The 20,173-nt window shown below is 51.5% G+C and overlaps 1 protein-coding gene across 6 annotated transcripts in view; it reads left to right on the forward strand.

Annotated features, from left to right (window-relative positions):
* Window positions 1–8,251: 8,251 nt before the first annotated feature.
* The window catches only part of IQSEC1 (IQ motif and Sec7 domain ArfGEF 1), a 281,157-nt gene continuing 269,235 nt past the window's right edge, over window positions 8,252–20,173 (forward strand). For 4 of the 6 annotated variants that reach the window (XM_069027866.1, XM_069027867.1, XM_069027868.1 and 1 more), the window contains exon 1: window positions 8,253–8,705. In XM_069027866.1, coding sequence (XP_068883967.1) covers window positions 8,440–8,705 — 266 coding nt within the window. In that variant the 5' untranslated portion in view covers window positions 8,253–8,439. Of the gene's footprint in view, window positions 8,706–20,173 lie in introns of all 6 variants that reach the window. The other 2 variants (XM_069027864.1, XM_069027865.1) reach the window with 1 other exon arrangement.

Raw genomic sequence — 20,173 nt, forward strand, 5'->3', positions numbered from 1 at the left:
CTGGAAAAGCTTCCAGAAGTTACTGCATTTTTCTCAGGTCTCTGAAGAGAGTGGGATCACTGCTTTTAAGAGTCCTGATCCATGTGAAACCTTGACTCACCAGCACACCAAGAGCCCTGTTTGTCTGACCAACCACCGACAGACTGGGGCTGCACATGTTCCTGTGAGCATTTTAGTTGAGAGCTTTTAGCAGCAACAGGAAACGTGCAGTGAAAGCACCGACTGCCTAAGGACAGCATCCCCTCGTTTCGCAGCCCTTGCTCATGCAAGACCAGAAAAAGGCAATATTTGGCAATCATGAAGCAGCAAATACATTTTTTCACGTAAGCTTGGACAGAAATAAGTCTGTTACCTTTTAACCTTCCCAGAGGTGAACAGAGCTTAACTCCAGGGCTTCCCAAGGCAGCTGCAGCACGAGGGGAGGGAGGCTGGAGTTCCACACACCAGGTCAGCTGCTAAGGACTTGCTGTGGCTCCCAGGCCGAAACTGTAAATACAGACTGTTCCTAATGATGGAGCCCAGCAGCAGCAGCAGCTTTCATCCCCTCCGTGTGCTCCCCAGCAGCATGAAAGAGCAGGGATAACAAAAGGGATAAGAAAAGGTTGAGCCTGCCTGACCTCAGCATTTTCTTGTTCAGCTTTTCATTTCCTGATTTGGAATCTTTACCTAAGACACCTTGAGGTTTAGTGTGGTTTCTTTGGACAAGAAGCAATTGGAATTGATTTGTCCATTTTGTGATGTGCTTTTCTTTTTTGGAAAAGGATAGAAGAGTTCCCAGTCTGAATTTGCAAATCTATTTTTAAGTCTTGCTGCAAATAAAATGAAAGAACTTAAATTTCCCTCAGCTGTTGCCAGCGATAAAGCTGGGGGGTGATTCTTCCTCCTTTTGTACAAATGGAATGTTATTTCTCCTTCTCTCCACACGTGTGTATTTATATTCAGTGATATATTACCAGTTTCTCTTAAGAAAAAAAGGATATGGTAGAAATCTGAGCAACTGCAGACTAATGAGAGTGAACTACAGTGAGTCAGAGCAAACCTGGGCTCTTCTAATTGCATTGGTACAAATGTACCTTAATGACCATGGCATCAGAAATATACTCCTTTAATCACAGCTGTTTGCTCATGCCCTGCTTTGGTTAATGACTGCCTGAATTAACATTGCCCTTTTCTACCTGCTATGATACATTAAAATGTGATATTTCTGCGTGCTGATCTTGTCAGTGGATAGTGCAGCTGTCCTGGGGGTGCTGCACAGTTTGCAAAAGCAGGTGAACTGCTCCACATCACCATTAAAGCCATAGGAATATATCCATTAAAAGGTGGTCTGGATGCAGGACAGGTGGGGAACCCAAGCCTGCAGGATTTATAAGTTGCTGCAATTCATGTGAAATGAGTAAATGGGGTTTTTTCCTTCAAGTTTTGTTGATGACAAAGACATACTGGGTATGGTGTGCCCTGCTTTCAAATTGTGATTTTATCCATTGGATTCAGATGGCATGAACAGGATACATACTGGAAATATGATTAGGTACTGATTTTTCAGGATGTTTCTCCCCCTGCCTCCCCCTTTTTTTAAAATTTAAATTTCTCTTGGAAGGCAGAATTATTTTCCTAATGTAAAAATATTACTGTGCCATCTAAGTGATTTTCTGTTCCTGGCATTCTTGGAAGCAACATACCAGTTACAGATGTGAAAAGAGAACAAGAAATTAATGATAAAAATCCTTGGTTTTCATCAATGGAGGTGTCCAACTTGAAATGCCTGTGGCAGGGGAATTTGGACAACACTCTCAGGGATGCACAGGGTGGGATTGTTGGGGTGTCTGTGCAAAGCCAGGACTGGATGATCCTTTCCAACTCAGGATATTCTATGAAATATCCTATGAGTCTATGAAAAGAAATCTCTATTTCTGAGGGCTTTGTACTTCATCACAGTTGCTTAGTCTGACCTTTCTCTAATTTCTGTTCCCATGGATGTTTAAAAAAGAACAGAATATGATCTGATTTTCATGTTTCCTCATAATCTTATTCTGAAAAGCAGCATTTGCTGAAATTTGCCAAGATAATTCAGTCTAACCATGGATATGGTGAGCATGGAAAAACTGACTCTGACCAATTAAAGCATAGAAAAATATCAGAATGGAAATGTATGGAATTAAAATGGAATAAAACGTCTTAAAATGGAAAATAGTGGGTGAATTTGACTCTGGCAGCATAGGTAATTATTCATTTAAGTGATGTTAAAAAAAAAACCCAACAGAACACACACAAAAACCTCCGACAGTTTTCCATGAGCAGGTTTGCTTATTAAGTTTTCATCCAGAAATGACTTGATGAAAACTCTGGTTTGGGATTTTATTTTCTACAGAAATGCTGGTATTTGATACTTCATTGCTTTATAAGCTCACAAAAGCAGCACATTGCAACGAAGTCATGGAATCACAAGGAATGACAGTGAAACATGGAATCAGCTATTTTAGCATTGTTATTTCTCCTTGCTTTCAGGGAATTTCTGAAGCTCTACTTTTGTTGGGGGTGGGGTTATTTGTTTACTTTCCTCTTCCAGTATCCAGCTCCCTACCCTGATGCCAAGGTTGTGGTTTGTGTCCCTGTGTTTTTCATCTTTATGTGATGGGAACTGTTTCCTTGTGGCACTTTTCTGCTCTTGCCCCAGGTATTTGGTACTGCAGCATGAATTCTTCTCCTTCAGTCACAGTTTATCCCACAACTTAAAATATGATGTGGTAATAAAAGGTCCTTGATTCCAACTCTGATTTGGCTTCAATCGCAGCTTAAGCACTGAGAAAAGATTTTCTGCACCATTTATAAAATAACTTTTTAATTAAGGCCGTACTCCAAATTTCATTATATTTATTGCTAAATTGGAGTTATAAGTTCCATTTAGTCCCTCTTATAAAATTACTTCCCACTTTCACAGCAAAATTCCTTCTGTTCTTGTTTGATTTCTCTCTGGAGAGCCCCAGAGCCCAGAGTATCAGCCACGTCCCCAGCGCCGTGTGAGCCCTGCCCTTGGTGTCACTGCCACCCTGCCACTTCCCACTCCCCAAGGACAGCTGGGAGCCAGCTCTGTGAACAGCACACTCCTTCCTTTATGACCCAGCACTGGATTTGCCTCTTTCCCCAAAGAAGCAAAGGATTCCTTGCTAATTTGTCCCTTTTGTATTAGGGATATATTGATATTGTTATTATTTATCCCTGTTAAACGATCACTTTTATGTTTGAGGTGCTTGATGCCTTCCATTAACAGTGCTTTTTATTTTACAGGACACAAGGACACAGTCCTTTCCCAAGGACTCTGCACAAGAGGACACATTTGTTTTTTGCCTGCTAACATTCCCTGATATCATTTACCAAAACAAGGGAAGCACAAATCACAGAAACCAACAAAAGCACAAAGGAAATGTTTTATGAAAGGCTCATTAGAGTGAAGGCTTGGTTAAAGTTGCATACTTAGATGGATTAGTTCTGGACCTCACTTTGCAGGCAAACCTCCAGATTCAGCTACAGAACCTGGAGGAGCCAATTTATCATTTCTCTCATAAATCAAAAGGCAATTCCTACAAACAGTAATGATTGGTCCACTCAGGATCAGAGTCAGAAAATTAAAATTGGACTTTCTGCTGCCTTGTGGAGATGCCTTAAAATACGGTCTGTACTTTTATCATGCTTAGCTTGGGATATTTCAAATACTTCAGGAGCTGGCCAGGGTAAGAACAGCCTAATTGTCCCAGTGCCATCAAATCCAGACAGGCACCGTGGGGTGGAGAAAGCCAGGAGGCTCCAAGGCTGACCTGAGAGCAGGTCAGGTACTCTCCCTTTTTAGAGGAGGGGTTGAGCTTCAGAGATCAAGTCTAAAGACATTCCATTTAACTAAGAAAAAAGTGTAATATGATCACATTTTACAAGAGATTATCATGAAAAAGATTTGTGGTAGGAAAAGGCATGAGGAAGTTTCATGCCTTTAAGTAGAAATCAAATAAACTGTTAAGAGAAATAAGATGTCAGGTCTTAAAAGTGGGTTATGTTTAACCAGGAGAGGGAAAAAACCGAGCCAGAAACACCAGAGTTCCTAAAAGATTTCAGGTGCTTTCTCCTTTTTCTTATTTAATACCTTAGAGTCAGGTCTCATCTCACAGGCATTATTTGGCTTGTGGGGGCCATGGTCCTGGTCAGCAGTGGGATTCCTATTTCCTTCTTTCTCCCAGGAATCTCCAAAGAGTGCAGCAGATGGGCCCCCAAGGATGTTGTTCTCTGGTATTATTCAGCTGATCCTCTGGAGAGGACCAGGCACTGCTGGGTGTGTGGTGAGCACATGGAATGAGATCAGGAACATTTGTCCTGCCTTAGGACACAAGGAGAGGGGACACACATGTTAAGTACAGAGTGGGAAAGGGACTTGGACCTAAAACTAGAAGAGGAGACATTTAGATGAGATATTAGGAAGGAATTCCTGGCTGTGAGGGTGGGCAGGCCCTGGCACAGGGTGCCCAGAGCAGCTGTGGCTGCCCCTGGATCCCTGGAATTGTCCAAGGCCAGGCTGGACATTGGGGCTGGGAGCAGCCTGGGACAGTGGAAGGTGTCCCTGCCCATGGCAGGGGGTGGAATAGGATCTTTAATGTCCCTTCCAACCCAAACCATTCAGGGGTTCTATGACCTACATATAAACTCTAGCAACAGGATAAACTTGAATAGCAGGATAAAATTCCTTAGTGTCTAAACACAGCAGCAGAACCAAGAAGTGAGGGAGAGAATTAAGGGGGCAGGGGGGAGACTAAGAGAGAAATGCAACCAAGAAAGAAGTGGCTTCGAAGAGAATTTTAAAAGAGAGAGATGGAGGGCAGAGTTAAGATTGAGCACAAATCACTGCATGACTGCTGGATCCTTGTTTTTAATATTACACTGACCTAATTAATTTTACATAGAAAAATATGTATCAGAGGCTTTTTCCTGGTCTTATCTTCCTTTGAAAAAAATTATTTTAGCTGTTTGCTCACCCATGGCATTATTAGCCACACCAAACCATTTTTGAAACAGTGACATTTCATGCTCAGCTTCTGCACAGAATTATAAATTTAACTCCGACAAACCACCCAAGTTAGGCAGCAAGTGCAAGAGCCAGGTTCTCAGAACAGGACAGGCAAACACAGAACAGGAGGGGACCCTCAGGGATCATCCAGTCCAGCTCCTGGCCCTGCACAGACGCCCCAACCATCCCACCCCGTGCCTCAGAGCATTGTCCAAACGCCCCTGGAGCTCTGGCAGGCTCAAGGACCAGGATTGTGCCTGCTTTCTGGTGGGCATCAAACAGCACATGAGCCTGTGAGCACCAGGGATGTGTCTCTGAGTCTGGACCAAGCTCTGAACACTCAAAAAGGGTCCTCTGCAGGCTACTGATTTGCCAGAAAATACCAAAACTCGAGACTCTCTAAGGTTTTTCCAAAGGGTAATGGGGTGTCCTAGCAGGGAAGTTGATGACCTCCAGAGGTCCTTTCCAGCCCCAACTGCTCTGTGATTTATCTCTTGCCAATAATAAATGAGTAAGAGAATCCTACTTACGAGCAACATTCCCTTTCATATTTAAATCTTCCCTGGCACTTTCCCAGGCAAGAATTAACCATGTGCTGCGTAGCTTATGGAAAGGGACAGTCTGAGGTAGGATGTTAGCAAGTAATACGAATGTTATTTTGATGATTTTCATATTTTAAAAGGTTAGGCTTGATGTCACTTAATTTTCTAACTGAGCAAATCTGAACAAGCTGGGTCTGCTTTTACAATCTGTTGTCTTCACAGATGCAGATTGAATATATTATTGATTCTATGAATATGCTTATCTTCTAAGTTTACCTTGCCTTGTTAATTCAAGGAGCGTGGTGGAGCATACAGGCTTTTGGAGGGGCAGAGACAATCCCTGAGACACAGAGTCCTCCTTCCTCTTTCAGTGCTGAGCAGCAGCAACACCCAGAACACACCAGGAACATGATGCAGGCTCCAGGTGCCAACCCCAGGGCACTGCTGAGTGCTCAATGTATTTTTCAGGCTAATTCATGGTTTCCTGTGGAGAGGGTTCCCAGTAGGTTTGTTTTGCTCCATGTCCTCTGTGGGAAAGCACAAGCAGCCGGGCAGGTCAGGTTCATGATCTCGTTACTGGGATCCTGTGAGAAAACCCTCCCAAATGAGGCCGAGAACCCGGAGCAGCGCGTCCCTCCACGAGCCATCGCTGCTCACCCACGGCGGCTGGAGCTGAACGAGATACAGCTTTCCCTGTGGGAATGGAGGCATTTTCCTGCAACCGGGAAAAGAAAGAAGGAAATTGTCACCCTTAACGCGCCTCCTGCCTCTCTCGGCAGTGCTCATGGGTCCCGTGAACTCGGGCGTTTCTGCCTAAAAAGGGATGTTCCAAACAGATCCTCGCTGTAGGAGCTGTGCTGCTCCACTTCCCCCCTCCTTGCTGTGAAATGCTTAATGAGCTTTTATTGTCTGCACATACTTTAATGAGTTTCGAGTGTCTTACTTGGCATTTTATTTTGCATACAAGAAGCAAGTTCACTTGCTTTACTTATTGATTTAACCCCTGATAAATACTCTGGCAGCCTACTACTGTGCAGGTTCCCTCAGTGAGATACTGTGATAAGCATTTCTTTCCACACAGAGCAGAGTCAACTGCGCTTTAGCAAATACATTCTGAACCAATAGTTTTCGGAAAAAAAAATATTTTCAAGAATTCTAATGAAAAATACTAATCAAATTACTGGGAAGGAGGCTTGGTCTCTTCAGAGAGCAGCTAAAGACGTGTCTGTGAAGTCAGCATCTCCACTAGGACTGGAAATTAGTCTTTCGTACTTCAGTCACCTCGACAGTCAGAGCAGCCCTTCTCTGCACTTGTGTCAGAGCAAAAGTAACAGTTTTGCCAATGACTTATTTCTACCTAAAGCCAGAATGCCCCTGGAAAGTGCCAGACGAGTCGGGCTGTGGCTGCACCCTCCCCTCACGCCCCTTTTCTCCCTGACTGCGAGAGGCAGAGGGGGAAGGCTGGGACAGACACCCTGAGCTTGGGAGCAGCGTTCCCAAACCTGCGGGGCACAGATGGGGACAACCCGGAGCCTGCAGCTTCCCCAAAAGCGGGTCCCCCTCGCCCTGCGGCATCGGCCGCGCTCCTGAAGCGGCGCATCCCGGCAAAGGTGAGAACGAGTTCACTCCACCACGAAGGGTCGGGGCTTCAGTGACAGCAGAACAACCCCTCTGAGAAAATTTTATTAGCTGTAAGCTTGAAAAGTAGAAAAGTGGAGAGAAGAGGTAGAAAATTTAGAAAAAAAAAAATAAGGAGACATAAAGAGGAAGGGAGGAGAAAAGCACGTCCTCACCTTCCTATCTTCTTCCTGCAGTATCTCCCCGTTTCCCTTTCCTACTCCCGGTTCTCACAAGCATTCCCAACACACACTTGGGATGATACAGGACCCAAAACCTCAGCAACTTTCCTTGGCTTGATGCAGTCTTAGCGGGAAACAGCGTTTCACCAACAGAGGTTTTAGCGCCAGGGATGCTGACGGGAGAGGCGGAGGGCTCTGCTACCTGACTTGGGGCGTGCTGCTGGGGCGCCCGGCTCGGGGGGCCACCCCCGCTGCCACCCCCGCGGTGGGATCCCGCTCCCCAGCTCCTGCAGGGACAGCTCTGGTCCCGCAGGCCGGGTCCCCGCCCGCCCCCGCGCACAGCGCGCTGCTCCCCGCGCCGCCCCGGGGCCCCGCTCCCGAGAGCGCTCCCCGCGCCTCTCCCGGGGCTCTCCCCGCCGGGAAAGGGGCCCGGAGCCGCGCGGGGATGGGGCGCGGGCATGGGATGCGGGGATGGGATGCGAAGATGGGATGCAGAGCCGGGGATGCGATGCGCGGATGGGGCGCGGGGATGGGGCGCTCGCCGAGCCCCCGCTGCCCCCCGGAGGAGCGGCCGCCGTTACTTAAGCGCATCCCGGCGGCGGCGGCCGCGGCGGGGGAGGCGGGGAGCGGCGGGCCCGGCGCAGGGACGGCCCGCGCCCCTGCCCATGCCCGGCTCCGAGCGCGGCGGGGGCGCGGGCGCTGCCAGGCGACGGGAGAGCCCGGCTGCGGCGCGGGCAGGGCGGGACGGGCGCGGGGACAGCGCCGTGCGCCAGCGCGGCGGGGCCCGGGCGGCTCCGGGCGGCTCCGGCGGCGGCTCCGGCTCCCCCGGCCGGCGGCCCTGCCCTCCTCGGCGGCGGGGGCCGAGCGGCAGCAATGGCGGCGCGGGGCCGCCGCCCGCCCGGGCAGCCGCGGCTCTAGGAGGGGACGCGCCGGGCCGCGGGGCGCCGCTTTGCGCCGGGGTATTTATTCCTCCCCTCTCGCTTAAGTTGCCAGCGGAGCGCGCTGGCCGGCGCCTGCCCCCCCCGCGCCGCGGAGGTGCGGGGCGGCCATGGAGAGCCCCGCCGAGAACCCCAGCAAGGCGGCCGAGTACCTGAAGGAGCTGAACAAGATTATCGAGACGCAGCAGGAGCTGCTGGAGAAGCAGAAGCGGAGGATAGACGAGCTGGAGCAGCAAGTGGCCAAGTTGTACCACGAAAATGCCTGCCTGCAGGACGAGCATCACCGGCACCTGGCCACATGCCGGCTCCAGCAGGGCGTCCCCCCCGCGCCCCCGGGGGTGCTGAGCGCCATCCAGGAGAACGCCAGGCACGAGAAGTAAGCGCTGCCCGCCTTTCTTTGCCCCTTTTTCGCGGACGGGGTTTCCCTAGCGGGGTTCCCCTTCCCTTTCCCTTCCTGCCTTCGGGTGCCCGAAGCCGCCCCGCGTAGCCGCGCTGGGACCAGCGGGACTCCCTGCGGGGTGTGCCCCGGGGCGAGCCCCGGGCGGCTCGGGGGACAGCGATGGGGCGCGGAGGGGTGGCCCCAGCCTCCGTCCCCCAGCCCGTGCGGGTGCCCGTGTCTCACTCGTTCTCTGGCCGGGGTCCCGGGGGGTTTCGAGCCGCGGCGGCACGGCCGGGGCTCCCCGGCTGCCCCGCCCGCCGTGCGCACGGCTGTCCCTGCGGCCACCGCTGCCCCGGGCCCCGCCGCCCGCGGCGCTCGGGGGATGCCCTGGGCAGAGCCGCGGTACCGGGGCGCTGGGAGCAGCGGGGCGAGCCCTGCCTTTCCGCCCGTAGCGTGTTCGCTGCCGCTCCGAGCGCCGTGGCGACCAGGGGTACCCAGCGCGGGGAGCTGCTCGCCCCCCGGGAGATGCCCCGCGGCGCTGCCGAGGAGCGGCCCTCGGCTCCGGCCGCTATCGAAAGTGACCCGGCCAAGGGGTCAGTAAACATTGGCCGCTCGCCACCGGCGGGCTGGCCCGAGCCAAAGACAGCTCGCCCCGTTCGGGCCGCCTTCGCTCCCGGCCGCCGCATCTATTTCAGCCTCTCTAAGCTGTAATTAATTGTCTGCGTCTCTCCAGCGCTGGGAAAGCCGCTTAGTTGCACCGTTCCGAAGCGGTAGGGATTCGGGAATAGCAAGAGCTGAGGTCGGCGCTTTCCCGGCGTGTTTTTACTTCTGGAAAAGTATTTCAGGCTTGGCTTTCCCGGAGCGGAGTGGGAAAAGCATGCATGGGATTACGAGCCCACTTCGCTGCTTGACACAGCACAATGGGCTGTTTGTGATCCGCTGCGCTCGAATTCCTTCGGTTTATAAATACAGACGCGGCGGCTCCCGGCCGCCGCCAGCCCCCGGGATGCGGGATCGCCTGCTCCGGGCAGGCGAGGGATGCCCGGGAGGGAGGGCGAGCCCCGGGCCGCGCTCCGGCCGCGGGATGCCCGGGATGCCCGTCCCGCTGCGGGAGGCTCCGCTGGCTCGGTCCGGCCCTGCCGGGGCCCCGGGCAGCGGCTCGGGCAGCCCCCGCTGGGCTCGGCCGCATCTCCCTCCGGAGAGCGGTGTCGGGCAGGGATATCCCGGGGAGCTGTCCCGGATGCCGGGAGCTCCCGCCGGCAGGGTGGGAAGCGCTGCTTCTGTGCTCGGAGTCGGGGGTGCTGGTGCTCCGAAGCAGCGTTTTCTCAGCGTGCTGCTGCTGTGGAGGGTCGCCGGTCACTCACTCAGTGTCCCCTTTGCCTGCTCCCGTTTCCAAGCCTTGCCCCTGGCCAGGGGAGCAGAGTGGGAAGGGACGGGGGGCTCTGTCTCCCCAGCGCCCTTCTTGCTGTCCATGTTAACAAGGCTGTGGCGCTGGGGTAATCACTTTAGGCTTTTTTTTATAAACAGAGATGTCTCTCTGAAAGTGAATATCTCCTTTAATAATCTGGAGAGCATGCTGTCATTTATGAGTCAATCAATCCCTTACGGAGAAAGGGCTGTTTCCAGAAAACATGGATTATTTACACGAATCCTATCCTGTGTATCCATGTCCAGTACCCGAGGATTTTTGTGGCCGTGCTTGTAGTACAAGATGTCAACTCAGCTATCTTGTCCCATTTGTCTCTTGTAAATGACATTACCAAAAATTGTACAAATGGCTTGCCTTGTTTGATATTATTTCTCCTCTGCAGCCCAAGACTCCTTTGCAGAGCCCTCCTTGGGCAGGCAGCTCTGGGGACTCGGAGGCTTTTAAGTCTCTTAAGTGGATTTGATGCTGGGATCAGAATTAATCTGGGATATTTATGGCAGAGTTGTATTGCTTTGAGGCAGAGCCTGGAGGCTTAGTGGGGAAGCTGGGAGCCAGCCCTGTGCATCTGGCCGGGCCCTTGGCCCACGTGCATGCCTGGGGAGCCACAGCTTCAGGGCCACCTTCATCTGAGCAATGCTGTTGTCCCCTCTCCCCCCCTCCAAAATTGTCCTCCCTTGGGAGGGAGCCCCTTCTTCTCTCCGGGTGGCCCTGCCTGGCTGGGTGGGTGGCTCACCCCCGTGGGCCTGGCACAGCAGCTGTGACAGTGGCTGCTGAGGTCCCACGCTGGCCAGGAGCAGGGACAGGAGCCACCCGTGGCAGTAGTTTATTCTCTGGCTGGATACGAAAGATGGAGGAAGTCTCCACCTTGGAAAATAGAGAAGGATACCCTTGTTTTAAAGACTTCTCCCAGTCCCACGGGGACTCAGCTTCCTGACAGCCCAGCCTGCAGGTTCCAGGGGTCTGTAGCTTGCCTTTCAGAAGCTCAGCCTCAGTTTCCTCAGACCTAAATGTCCCATTCACCTCGGGTATGTTTGGGTGGGGAATGGGGATCCGTTGTTTGCTGATGTGGTGTCAGGTGCCAGTGATGCTGAAATGGGGAATCTCTGGTTTTGGGGGAGAAGGGGTGTGTCCACCTTGTTCCCTCCCATCCCAGGGCACATCCTCCCCATCCTCCTCTCTCCAAAGGCAGCTTTGTGCCCTGCCACCATCAGTGGCCACTGCTCCTCCTGACCCTTCAGTACTTCATAGCTAAAAAGAATGGAATCCTTTTTAAAGGAAACCAGACTTCTCTTAGACGAATACACTGAGAAATCAGTGCTTTTAGAAGTTTTCTTGTACCTTGACTTGAACAGTTTTTCTGAACTGCTTAGACTGCAGTCCTGCAGCAGTTCCACCTGTGTGAAGTGGCTGTGGCTCCCTGGCAGGGGTTCCATATTGCCAGATGTGGTTACCTTGTATAAAAGGAAGTATGGAAATGCTATACAAGATAATATGGTTATGGTTAATAAAATATAGTAAAAAAAACCAAACAAACCCGACAACCAAACAACAAAATCCCCACAAGTCCTAAAAGTCTTCTGTTCTTACAATGGAAAGAATATACAGGTGAAGACTGCTTAAATAATTTGGAAAAGCTGGTGTAATTGTAGAAATTCTGTAGCTTGTGAGGAGGGGAACTGTTAATGAACCTTGAGACAGACTTCTGGAAGAAAAAAAACCCCAGTCCAGTAATGTATGTTTATAAATATATTATAATAATCTGGTGTATGCACTTCCAGAAAATCCTAGAGTGAAAAGAAAGTTTCTTTTGTGCCCATTGCTGATGGAAGGAGGGAGGGAAGAGCAGAAGGCTGGGTGGTTGGGTGCAGGTGTGCTTCTTATCCTGCAAGGACAGACCAAAAAAGGTTTGGGGGCGGTCCCACTAATTTTGCAATAACTGTCTGAGAGCAAATCAACGTTAAAATGCACAGGTGGAATTGAGAATAGTTGGTTACAAGGCTTTGTTAGATGTGATGAATCAGCATAAGGAAGATAACAATAGGTGTTTAACTCATTAGGATAACAATAGGTGTTTAACTCATTAAGGTATTTAACTCTGAGTTGTGTAAGGCCAATTTTCAGTGAATCCCTTTCATTTAACGTTTGAGAAGCAGCAAGAGCTTCTAGAGAACAGCATTCGGTGTAATTCAGTAATACCCTTTTTTTTGGGTGCAAAACCACATGCACTGTGTTTTCTCAAATCTATCTGAGGACAGTTTTTTGTGCCTGGGAATTCAGCACTGTCCCCTCGCAGCTTAGGGAGGGATGTTTGTGCTTATCCTAATCAAGTTAGAAACTGTGCTGCCTTTCCACGGAGAAAGTGCCTGGTGAGAGGCTGAGGAGGAGGGAGAGGAGAGTTGTCTGCTGAGACAGAACAATCTGAAGGGGCTGTTGTTCGCAGCTCGGTCTGAGTTCTGCACCTGGCCTGGCTGATTTATTTTTAAATGAATCTAGGGCTGGTTTTGGTCTCTGGGCCAAGACAGCCCCGGGTTGGAGCTGTAAGACACCCTCGGTGTGTTTGGGTCTGGGTGAGGTGTGCTGGGAGCAGCGGAGTAGCTGAAGTTGTTGCTCTGGTGACAGTCACATGTGAAGGCTGCGTTGTGCCCTACATAAGCCGAGCTTGTGACTTTGCCTGTCGCTGCCGGCGCTGGGAGCTGCCCTGCACACAGCCTCAGCAGAAGCCAAAGATTGCATTAGTGTAGAGACCAGCAGGGCTTTTTCCTCCCTCCAGAGATGTCCTTTGCTAAGACAGGCTGTTCAAATGACGTAAATCCCATTTCCCTGCCTGCGCCGCGCTTGAGCAGCAGCTTATTTTTGTTTGCTGTGCTGAAGTGGAGGTACCCAGCATCTGCTGAAGTAGGCTCGTGCTTGGGCAAGCTTCTGCTTTCTCTGCCTGCTTGGCAGCAAGGATGGAGCTGAAGTGCTGCTGCTGGGTCCCGTTTCTCCATCAGCTGCGTGGGGAAGTGTGATCTGTGGCTGCGAGTCTGCAGTGCCAGTGCAGTTCTTAGCAGGAGATGCACCTCTGCTGGTTTAGCTGGCCCAGCTCCCGAGGAATACATCCATGTGGAAAGCACGGGTTGTGTACAGGATGAACAGATTATTCCTACAGGGCGCTGTGTGTTCTGTCAGCCCTGTAGCAGGTAGGGATGGTGTAATTCCAGCCTCGGGCAGAAACTTCTGTCTTCAAATAACTTAAAAGAACCCTGTTCCCTTCATTTTCAATGCATAACTGGAATGGTGTGACTGCTGAGCCCTGAGAGTGAGGGTTTCACACTGAAGGGAGTGCTTTTGCTTTTGAAGCCCTCATTTTGGGGTCATTAGTGTGACTTGGACAGCAGCACAGGGGTGAGCATCCCTTAGAACAGGCATTTGTGGTTCTGGCAGGCTGCAGGAAATCAATAGTGTGAGGATGTGTAATAACATGTGAACTTGCTAACTAAACTCAGCTAATTTATTTTGGATCTCTGAAATATTGGCAAATTCTTGTACTTAATATCTGCTAAATGTTAAGCTAAATGATAACACGTATAGACAAATTCATTTGAAAACTGATGTGTACTGTATAATCAATAAAACAAGGCAGGGAGGGGGGTGCCAGGAGCACAGTGATGACAGAGCAGAGTGCTGGTATCAATAAAGTTCCTGGGAAGTCAGAGCGGGGAGGGAAAACATGGTCCAGAGAAAGGACAGCAGAAATCCATGCTGTTTTGGGAGAGGAAAACCAGTGTAGCAGAAGGTAACCCATCCTGTAACATGATAGCTTCAAAGATGGTTTGAGAACCTGAAGTAAATATGTCCCATTCAGAGCAGAGCAGTCCTAAAGGATTACCAGGACTTGCTGGATCTGGAATCCTCCTCTGATGAAGCCTTTTATTGTGCTGACACACAACACAGCTTTTGAGCTTCCCAGCTTTGGAGTGGTGTTCTGAGCTTTAAGAACAAAGTACATTTTCGTGCTCATTGGTGCTTTGATGGCATTCCTTAGGAATTCACTGTTGAGGAAACTGAAAAGCGCTTCCAGAGATGTGTTTTTGGAAGAGATCTGGCAATGTGTGTGGATCTGGGGCCTGGGTGAGCCAACGAGAGCTGCTGTGATTACTGTGAGCCAGGTGTGTGAATGAACATCCCCTTCCCTCTCTCCCAGCCCCTCACTCCAAGCCAGCCTGGATCTGCTGCTCTGTGCACACACACGTGGAGTTCACAGCAGGACACTGCTAAACCTCCTTCCCATCCAGGGTGGGCAGGGGAAGCCCTTACCTGGTCTGTACTGCCAGTCTTTGCTGGTTGTTGTCAGAAGCCACAGCAGCCAGAGGAGCAGGATGGCCCCTGTGGAAGGAGGCTTTCCCTGCAGCAGCTCTGTCTGTCCTTGGCTTCTCCGAGGTGGGCAAGTTTGGGATGGTGCCTCAGGCAATGGCTTTGGGCTCAAGCCTAAAAGTCAGTGTTGCTTCTGAAGAACTGAGCTTTCTGTGGAGTGAGGGATGCTGAGCTGTGTCCAGTCCAAGTGACAAACCTTTGGGAGAAGGTGAAGTACAGACATGCACGTTTCTGAACCTTGCAGCCTTCTCGCCCTGGCTATTTGCTCAGGAGGACAAGTCTCCCTCAGTGCTTATGGGAGATGTCTTCTGGCACAAAAATAAGTTGCAGCTTTTTTGAAAACCTGAAGCACGATACAGCACACCCAAAGAAGTATCTTTAGGAAGAGCTGATTTGAGAGCAGATCACAGAAGCTCTGAAAGAAGAAGAGCAAGGCATTTCAAGGTGTTTTCCTCCAGCAAACTGATGGGGGACTAAATTATTAACACTGAAATAGTAAATTCTTAAATCCTCCTTGAAAGTAGCATCTCATAAAGCTTTGTTTTATTTTTTAGACCCAGCAGAAGCAGGTGGCTGTTCTTGTGCTGGCCAGTGGTGCTGTACTGAGCACAGTGTCTCATGCCCAGAATGTGGCCTTCAGACACAGAGTTTGTGCAGAGTGGCTGCAGAGTCTGTGGGCTCCTCCAGGGCTCCCTTAAGGGCAGGAGGAGCAGCCCCTGTTTGACACTGCTCAGTTTGGTGGCCCCTGTGTGGTGCAGACCCACAGAGCACTGAATTTCCCTGGAGTTCATGGCTCAGCTGGGGTTACAGTCCCCAGTTTGGGGAGAGCTGCCCCCAGAGCAGGCAGCCTGTACCAGGTGAGTCCAGCCTTGGTTATTTGGAGCTGTGCTCTGCCCGAGGCTCCTGCGTGCAGGTGCAGGGAGGTCATCCCGTGCCAGGCACCAAGGGGGTGTGTGGGAAGCTGCTTAGGTAAGTGGATTTTGCAGGTCAGAAGTAATTCCTGATGTGCAGCCCACACTTGCGTTATTCTAATTTGATCCCATCATTCCGACTCAGACCCTCTCTATTATGTTAATTAACCTTTTTTTTGGTGTGTTTTGCAGCCTGCAGATACTTTTAGGCTGTACCTGCCAGCGCTCCTGCCTTTCATCTTAGCTCAGCGAGCCCGTGAATGAGGTTGTCATAATTCCCTTCTGCCCATATCCTTGCCTAATTGCACTGTTTTTCTCAGCAGAATTGTTGAATTGGAAATGGAGACAGTGTGAGCAGGCTGTGGTACAGCAGAGCGGTGTGGCTTGAGGAGATGGATGTGGTGGTACATTCTGCTGGCTGCTGGGTACCTGTCCCTGGGCTGCTTTTATTCCCACCTTCCTTGCTAGGGGACTCCTCTCCAGATCCTTCTGGCATTTCCCTAAAATCCTGGAATTCTCAGCTGTTGTAGCTGCTGCGCTACAGTGGGAGAGATGCTGGTTTTGCTGACCAGAAATGTGGATAGGAATCGTTGCTGTTAATGGTGGTTAACCTGTGGCTGAGGACAGGGGCAGAAGCAGGAGCAGGAGGTGTTTCCTCAGTCCCTCCTGCTGACCTGTTCGCTGCCCTCGGAGCAGCTGAGCACTGGGACTGATGGCTGTTTTACAGCTGGGCAAGTCAGAGTTAATGATCTTGTCTTAATGGGCTGCTCGGACATTGAGGTGAGAAATGGTTGTGTTAAACAGCACACTTGAGACAAACAAGCCTCTTAAAATCCTCAGTGCCTTCGTGGCTCTAAACCAACTTGTTTAATGATGTTTGTATGGTTGGTGGCAGGAAAAACTAATGTTAGGATCAGAGAATGAATCCCAGACTGGTTTGGGTTGGAAGGAACTATAAATCATCTCATTCCACCCCTTGCCATGGGCAGGGACACCTCCCACCATCCCAGGCTGCTCCAAGCCCCAGTGTCCAGCCTGGCCTTGGACACTGCCAGGGATCCAGGGGCAGCCCCAGCTGCTCTGGGCACCCTGTGCCAGGGCCTGCCCACCCTCCCAGGGAACAATTCCTTCCCAATATCCCACCCATCCCTGCCCTCTGGCACTGGGAAGCCATTCCCTGTGTCCTGGCACTCCATCCCTTGTCCCCAGTCCCTCTCCAGCTCTCCTGGAGCCCCTTTGGGCCCTGCAAGGGGCTCGGAGCTCTCCCTGGAGCCTTTTCCAGGTGAGCACCCCCAGCTGTCCCAGCCTGGCTCCAGAGCTGAGTCTGCTGCAAAGCGGCCCAAATATTTGCGGAGGGTGAAACGCTGCAGAACAGCGCAGTGTTCACACCAGAACCTGGAACCCTGACCCGCGCGTCTTTCTCGCCGCCGTTGTCCTGTCGGGGCGGAGCTGCGATCCCGGGGCAGCCCCATCCCTGCCCATCCCTGCCCATCCCGGGGCAGCCCCATCCCTGCCCATCCCTGCCCACCCCGGGCAGCCCCATCCCTGCCCATCCCTGCCCATCCCGGGCAGCCCCATCCCTGCCCATCCCGGGCAGCCCCATCCCTGCCCATCCCTGCCCATCCCGGGCAGCCCCATCCCTGCCCATCCCGGGCAGCCCCATCCCTGCCCATCCCTGCCCATCCCTGCCCATCCCTGCCCATCCCTGCCCATCCCGGGGCAGCCCCATCCGTGCCCATCCCTTCCCATCCCTTCCCATCCCGGGGCAGCCCCATCCCTGCCCATCCCGGGCAGCCCCATCCCTTCCCATCCCTTCCCATCCCTGCCCATCCCTGCCCATCCTGGGGCAGCCCCATCCCTTCCCATCCCTGCCCATCCCGGGGCAGCCCCATCCGTGCCCATCCCTTCCCATCCCTGCCCATCCTGGGGCAGCCCCATCCCTGCCCATCCCGGGCAGCCCCATCCCTTCCCATCCCTGCCCATCCCGGGCAGCCCCATCCCTGCCCATCCCTTCCCATCCCGGGGCAGCCCCATCCCTGCCCATCCGTGCCCATCCCTTCCCATCCCTGCCCATCCTGGGGCAGCCCCATCCGTGCCCATCCCTGCCCATCCCGGGCTCGGGCCGGGCTCCCTCTGCCGGCTCCGCTGCTCCCGGCGCTCAGCCACAGAGCCGCATCTGGAGTGTGCAGCCTGTTCCTGATGGCAACATCTCCGCTCCTTCTGCACCTCCTCAGACGTTAGAAAGGCTGCTGCGAATGCAGCCGAAGATTCCTCATGAGCTAAGTTTTGTCTTGAAGTGCAGAGGGAAACTTTCTTTTCAAGTGGTGCCATTTTAAAATATTCGCAGGAAAGAAATTATTCTGCTGCAAGGCATCTGTGCAGACGGAGTGAGTCTTACTGCTGTGCTAGATAAGAAAAATGCTGCTACTGAGCAGCTCTCTATAGCAACTGATTGAAATATAATATACATTATTTGCATGTTAATAAGATTTCTAGCCAGACTTCCCCGACAAACGCAAGTGGAGACAAAGACCTGTATGTAATACATCTCTAAGTGCACCAGAGTAATTCAGATTTCCTAAGTGTGAATTCACTTCATTCTGTAACGAGGCAAAGAAAGCAGCAGGGGAAGGTGGGGGAGCAATCTCCTGGCCTTCTTCAGGGTTTGGGATGCAGCTGGGAACTGATGTTTGTCAGGGTTTTCCATCTTCGCTGGATTTCTCCTGGCTGACAATGGCTGCAGGTGACTTGGGAGCTTTTAACTGCTCTTTTTGAGCATGGAACTTGGAGCTATGGGGGAAGTATAGGGAGACTGTCCTCAGCTAGGGATTATGCTGGGAAATCTGAAGCCCTGCTAGAGTTAAATCTGGCCAGAGACATCAAGGACAAGAAAAGCTTCTATAGAAACGTCAGTGATAAAGGGAAGAGCTGGAAAAAGGTGGGCCCTCTGCAGAAGGAAGCAGACCTGGTTACCTGGGACAGGGAGGGGGCAGAGGCCACAAAGCTCTTCTGTAACCAAAGGATGTCCCTGAAGTTCTGGCTGTGCCTCAATTAGCAGAGGTTGATTATCACAGAGTTAGTTAAGACACATCTGTGGAGTGGTACCTTCTCTCAGGAGGTGTGAGTGGGGCCCTGGGTACCTGCAAGTGTTTTCTGTCCCAGGAGGAGCTGGTGGAATCCCTGCCCATGGCCAGGTGGGACTCAGGGCTCGAGGGGAGCCCTGGGGCCCGGCAGACCGGGGCAGCAGAGCTGGGTGAGCAGACCTCAGTGCCTCGGTGGGGCTGGTTACAGGTAAGAAATGGGATGTTTAAACGTGAGTAAGCACTTCAGTACGAGGTGGGCACAGCCTCTCTTTGCTTGAGTGGTCCAGGTTACCTCAATTTCAGAGGTTCACTTCAGCAACGTTTTGTTTTTTGTTGTTTTTCTGTGACTGTGATGGTTCTCTGCTCATGCATGGGGGATATGAAATCTTGTCTGGTTGTCTTCTGTGTGCTATTAATGGTCCTGGAAATACAGCAAAATGTCAAGGATGTATGTGAGTCATTCCAGACAAATGATTGTCTTCCAGTTCAGGTCCCATCAACCTGTGGTGTTGGTGTCTTGGTATGGTTTTCTGAATTTAGAAAGTTATATTTCAGTAGAATTAAGATTTTTTTTTTTTTTTTTGACAAAAAGCAAGCAAACCCTCTTGTAATGGATTGTGGTAGACAACAATATTCTTTTAGCATGGTTTCTTGGCAGGACAGCCACAGCACTGACCCTTTGGGTGCACCAGCCCTGTGGCAGTGCCTGGGTGCCAGGTCTGCTCTGGGGCTGCTCTCCTTGGCACCGTGTTGGTAACTCGTGCTGTGTGCAGGGAATTGAAGGGGAAGGTCCCTGTCCGTGCCCAGGGCAGGCTGCAGACTGGGATTCACTCCTGCAGGGCAGCTGGGATGTGCTGGGTTCCGAGGGGCCTCGGGGGGTTCCGCTCATGGCGATTGCAGAGCCCTGGGCCATCCTTCCTCTTCATCCTGGCTGCTCACCTTGCTACAGCCCCTTCATGGTCCTTTCACCATGGAAGTCAGAGCAGGAGCTGCTTCAGAAACATTTTCTGCTTGGCAGTCCTTTGTTCCCCTGATGGTTTCCTTTTGAGGCAGGCAGGTGTTCCTCTGGAAATTTAAGCATTGTTCTTCAAATCCAAAGCACCTTGATATACCATTATTTTAAATTCTTGAGTTGGGTGCCAGCATCCAGTGGCACCATGGCCCCAGGGCGTGCGTGCTGTCTGTGCCCTGTGTTTTGGGCTGGCTTTCTCCAGGTTCTGCAGTGCTGTCCTCTGTGAGCACGTTGGGCTGGTTATGTGGAAGGTCCTTGTGGTGATGGTAAAGAAGGAATTCAAAGCTGTAGGAATATCCTCTGGGGTTTTATTTGCTACTGGGAGCTATGATTAATGGCTCTCTGTTGTGGAGAACAGGTGTATTTTGACTTTTCCTTGCATTCCATCTTTCTGTGTAGCCCCATGGCAGAAGCATTTGATCTTGGCTTCAAGCTGGAGCAGCTGTGTGCACTCCAAAGAGCATCTGTGTTCTTTAGTGTGTTCACTCTGCTTGGCTTTCTGCTTGACCTAGGCAGGCCTGTGGCTGGGGATTCTTCAACCCTCAGTGTAACTCTTGGTAAAATTCACTGCTGAAACCAAACACTCTGTCCTGATCTTTTTTAAGGCAAAACCAGCCTCTCTCATCTTGTGTCTTAATTTGTGCACATAACTTGGGTGAGTGTACAGTGCCATAGAG

This window comes from Aphelocoma coerulescens, chromosome 12 (genome assembly GCF_041296385.1).
Source record: "Aphelocoma coerulescens isolate FSJ_1873_10779 chromosome 12, UR_Acoe_1.0, whole genome shotgun sequence".
NCBI lineage: Eukaryota > Metazoa > Chordata > Aves > Passeriformes > Corvidae > Aphelocoma > Aphelocoma coerulescens.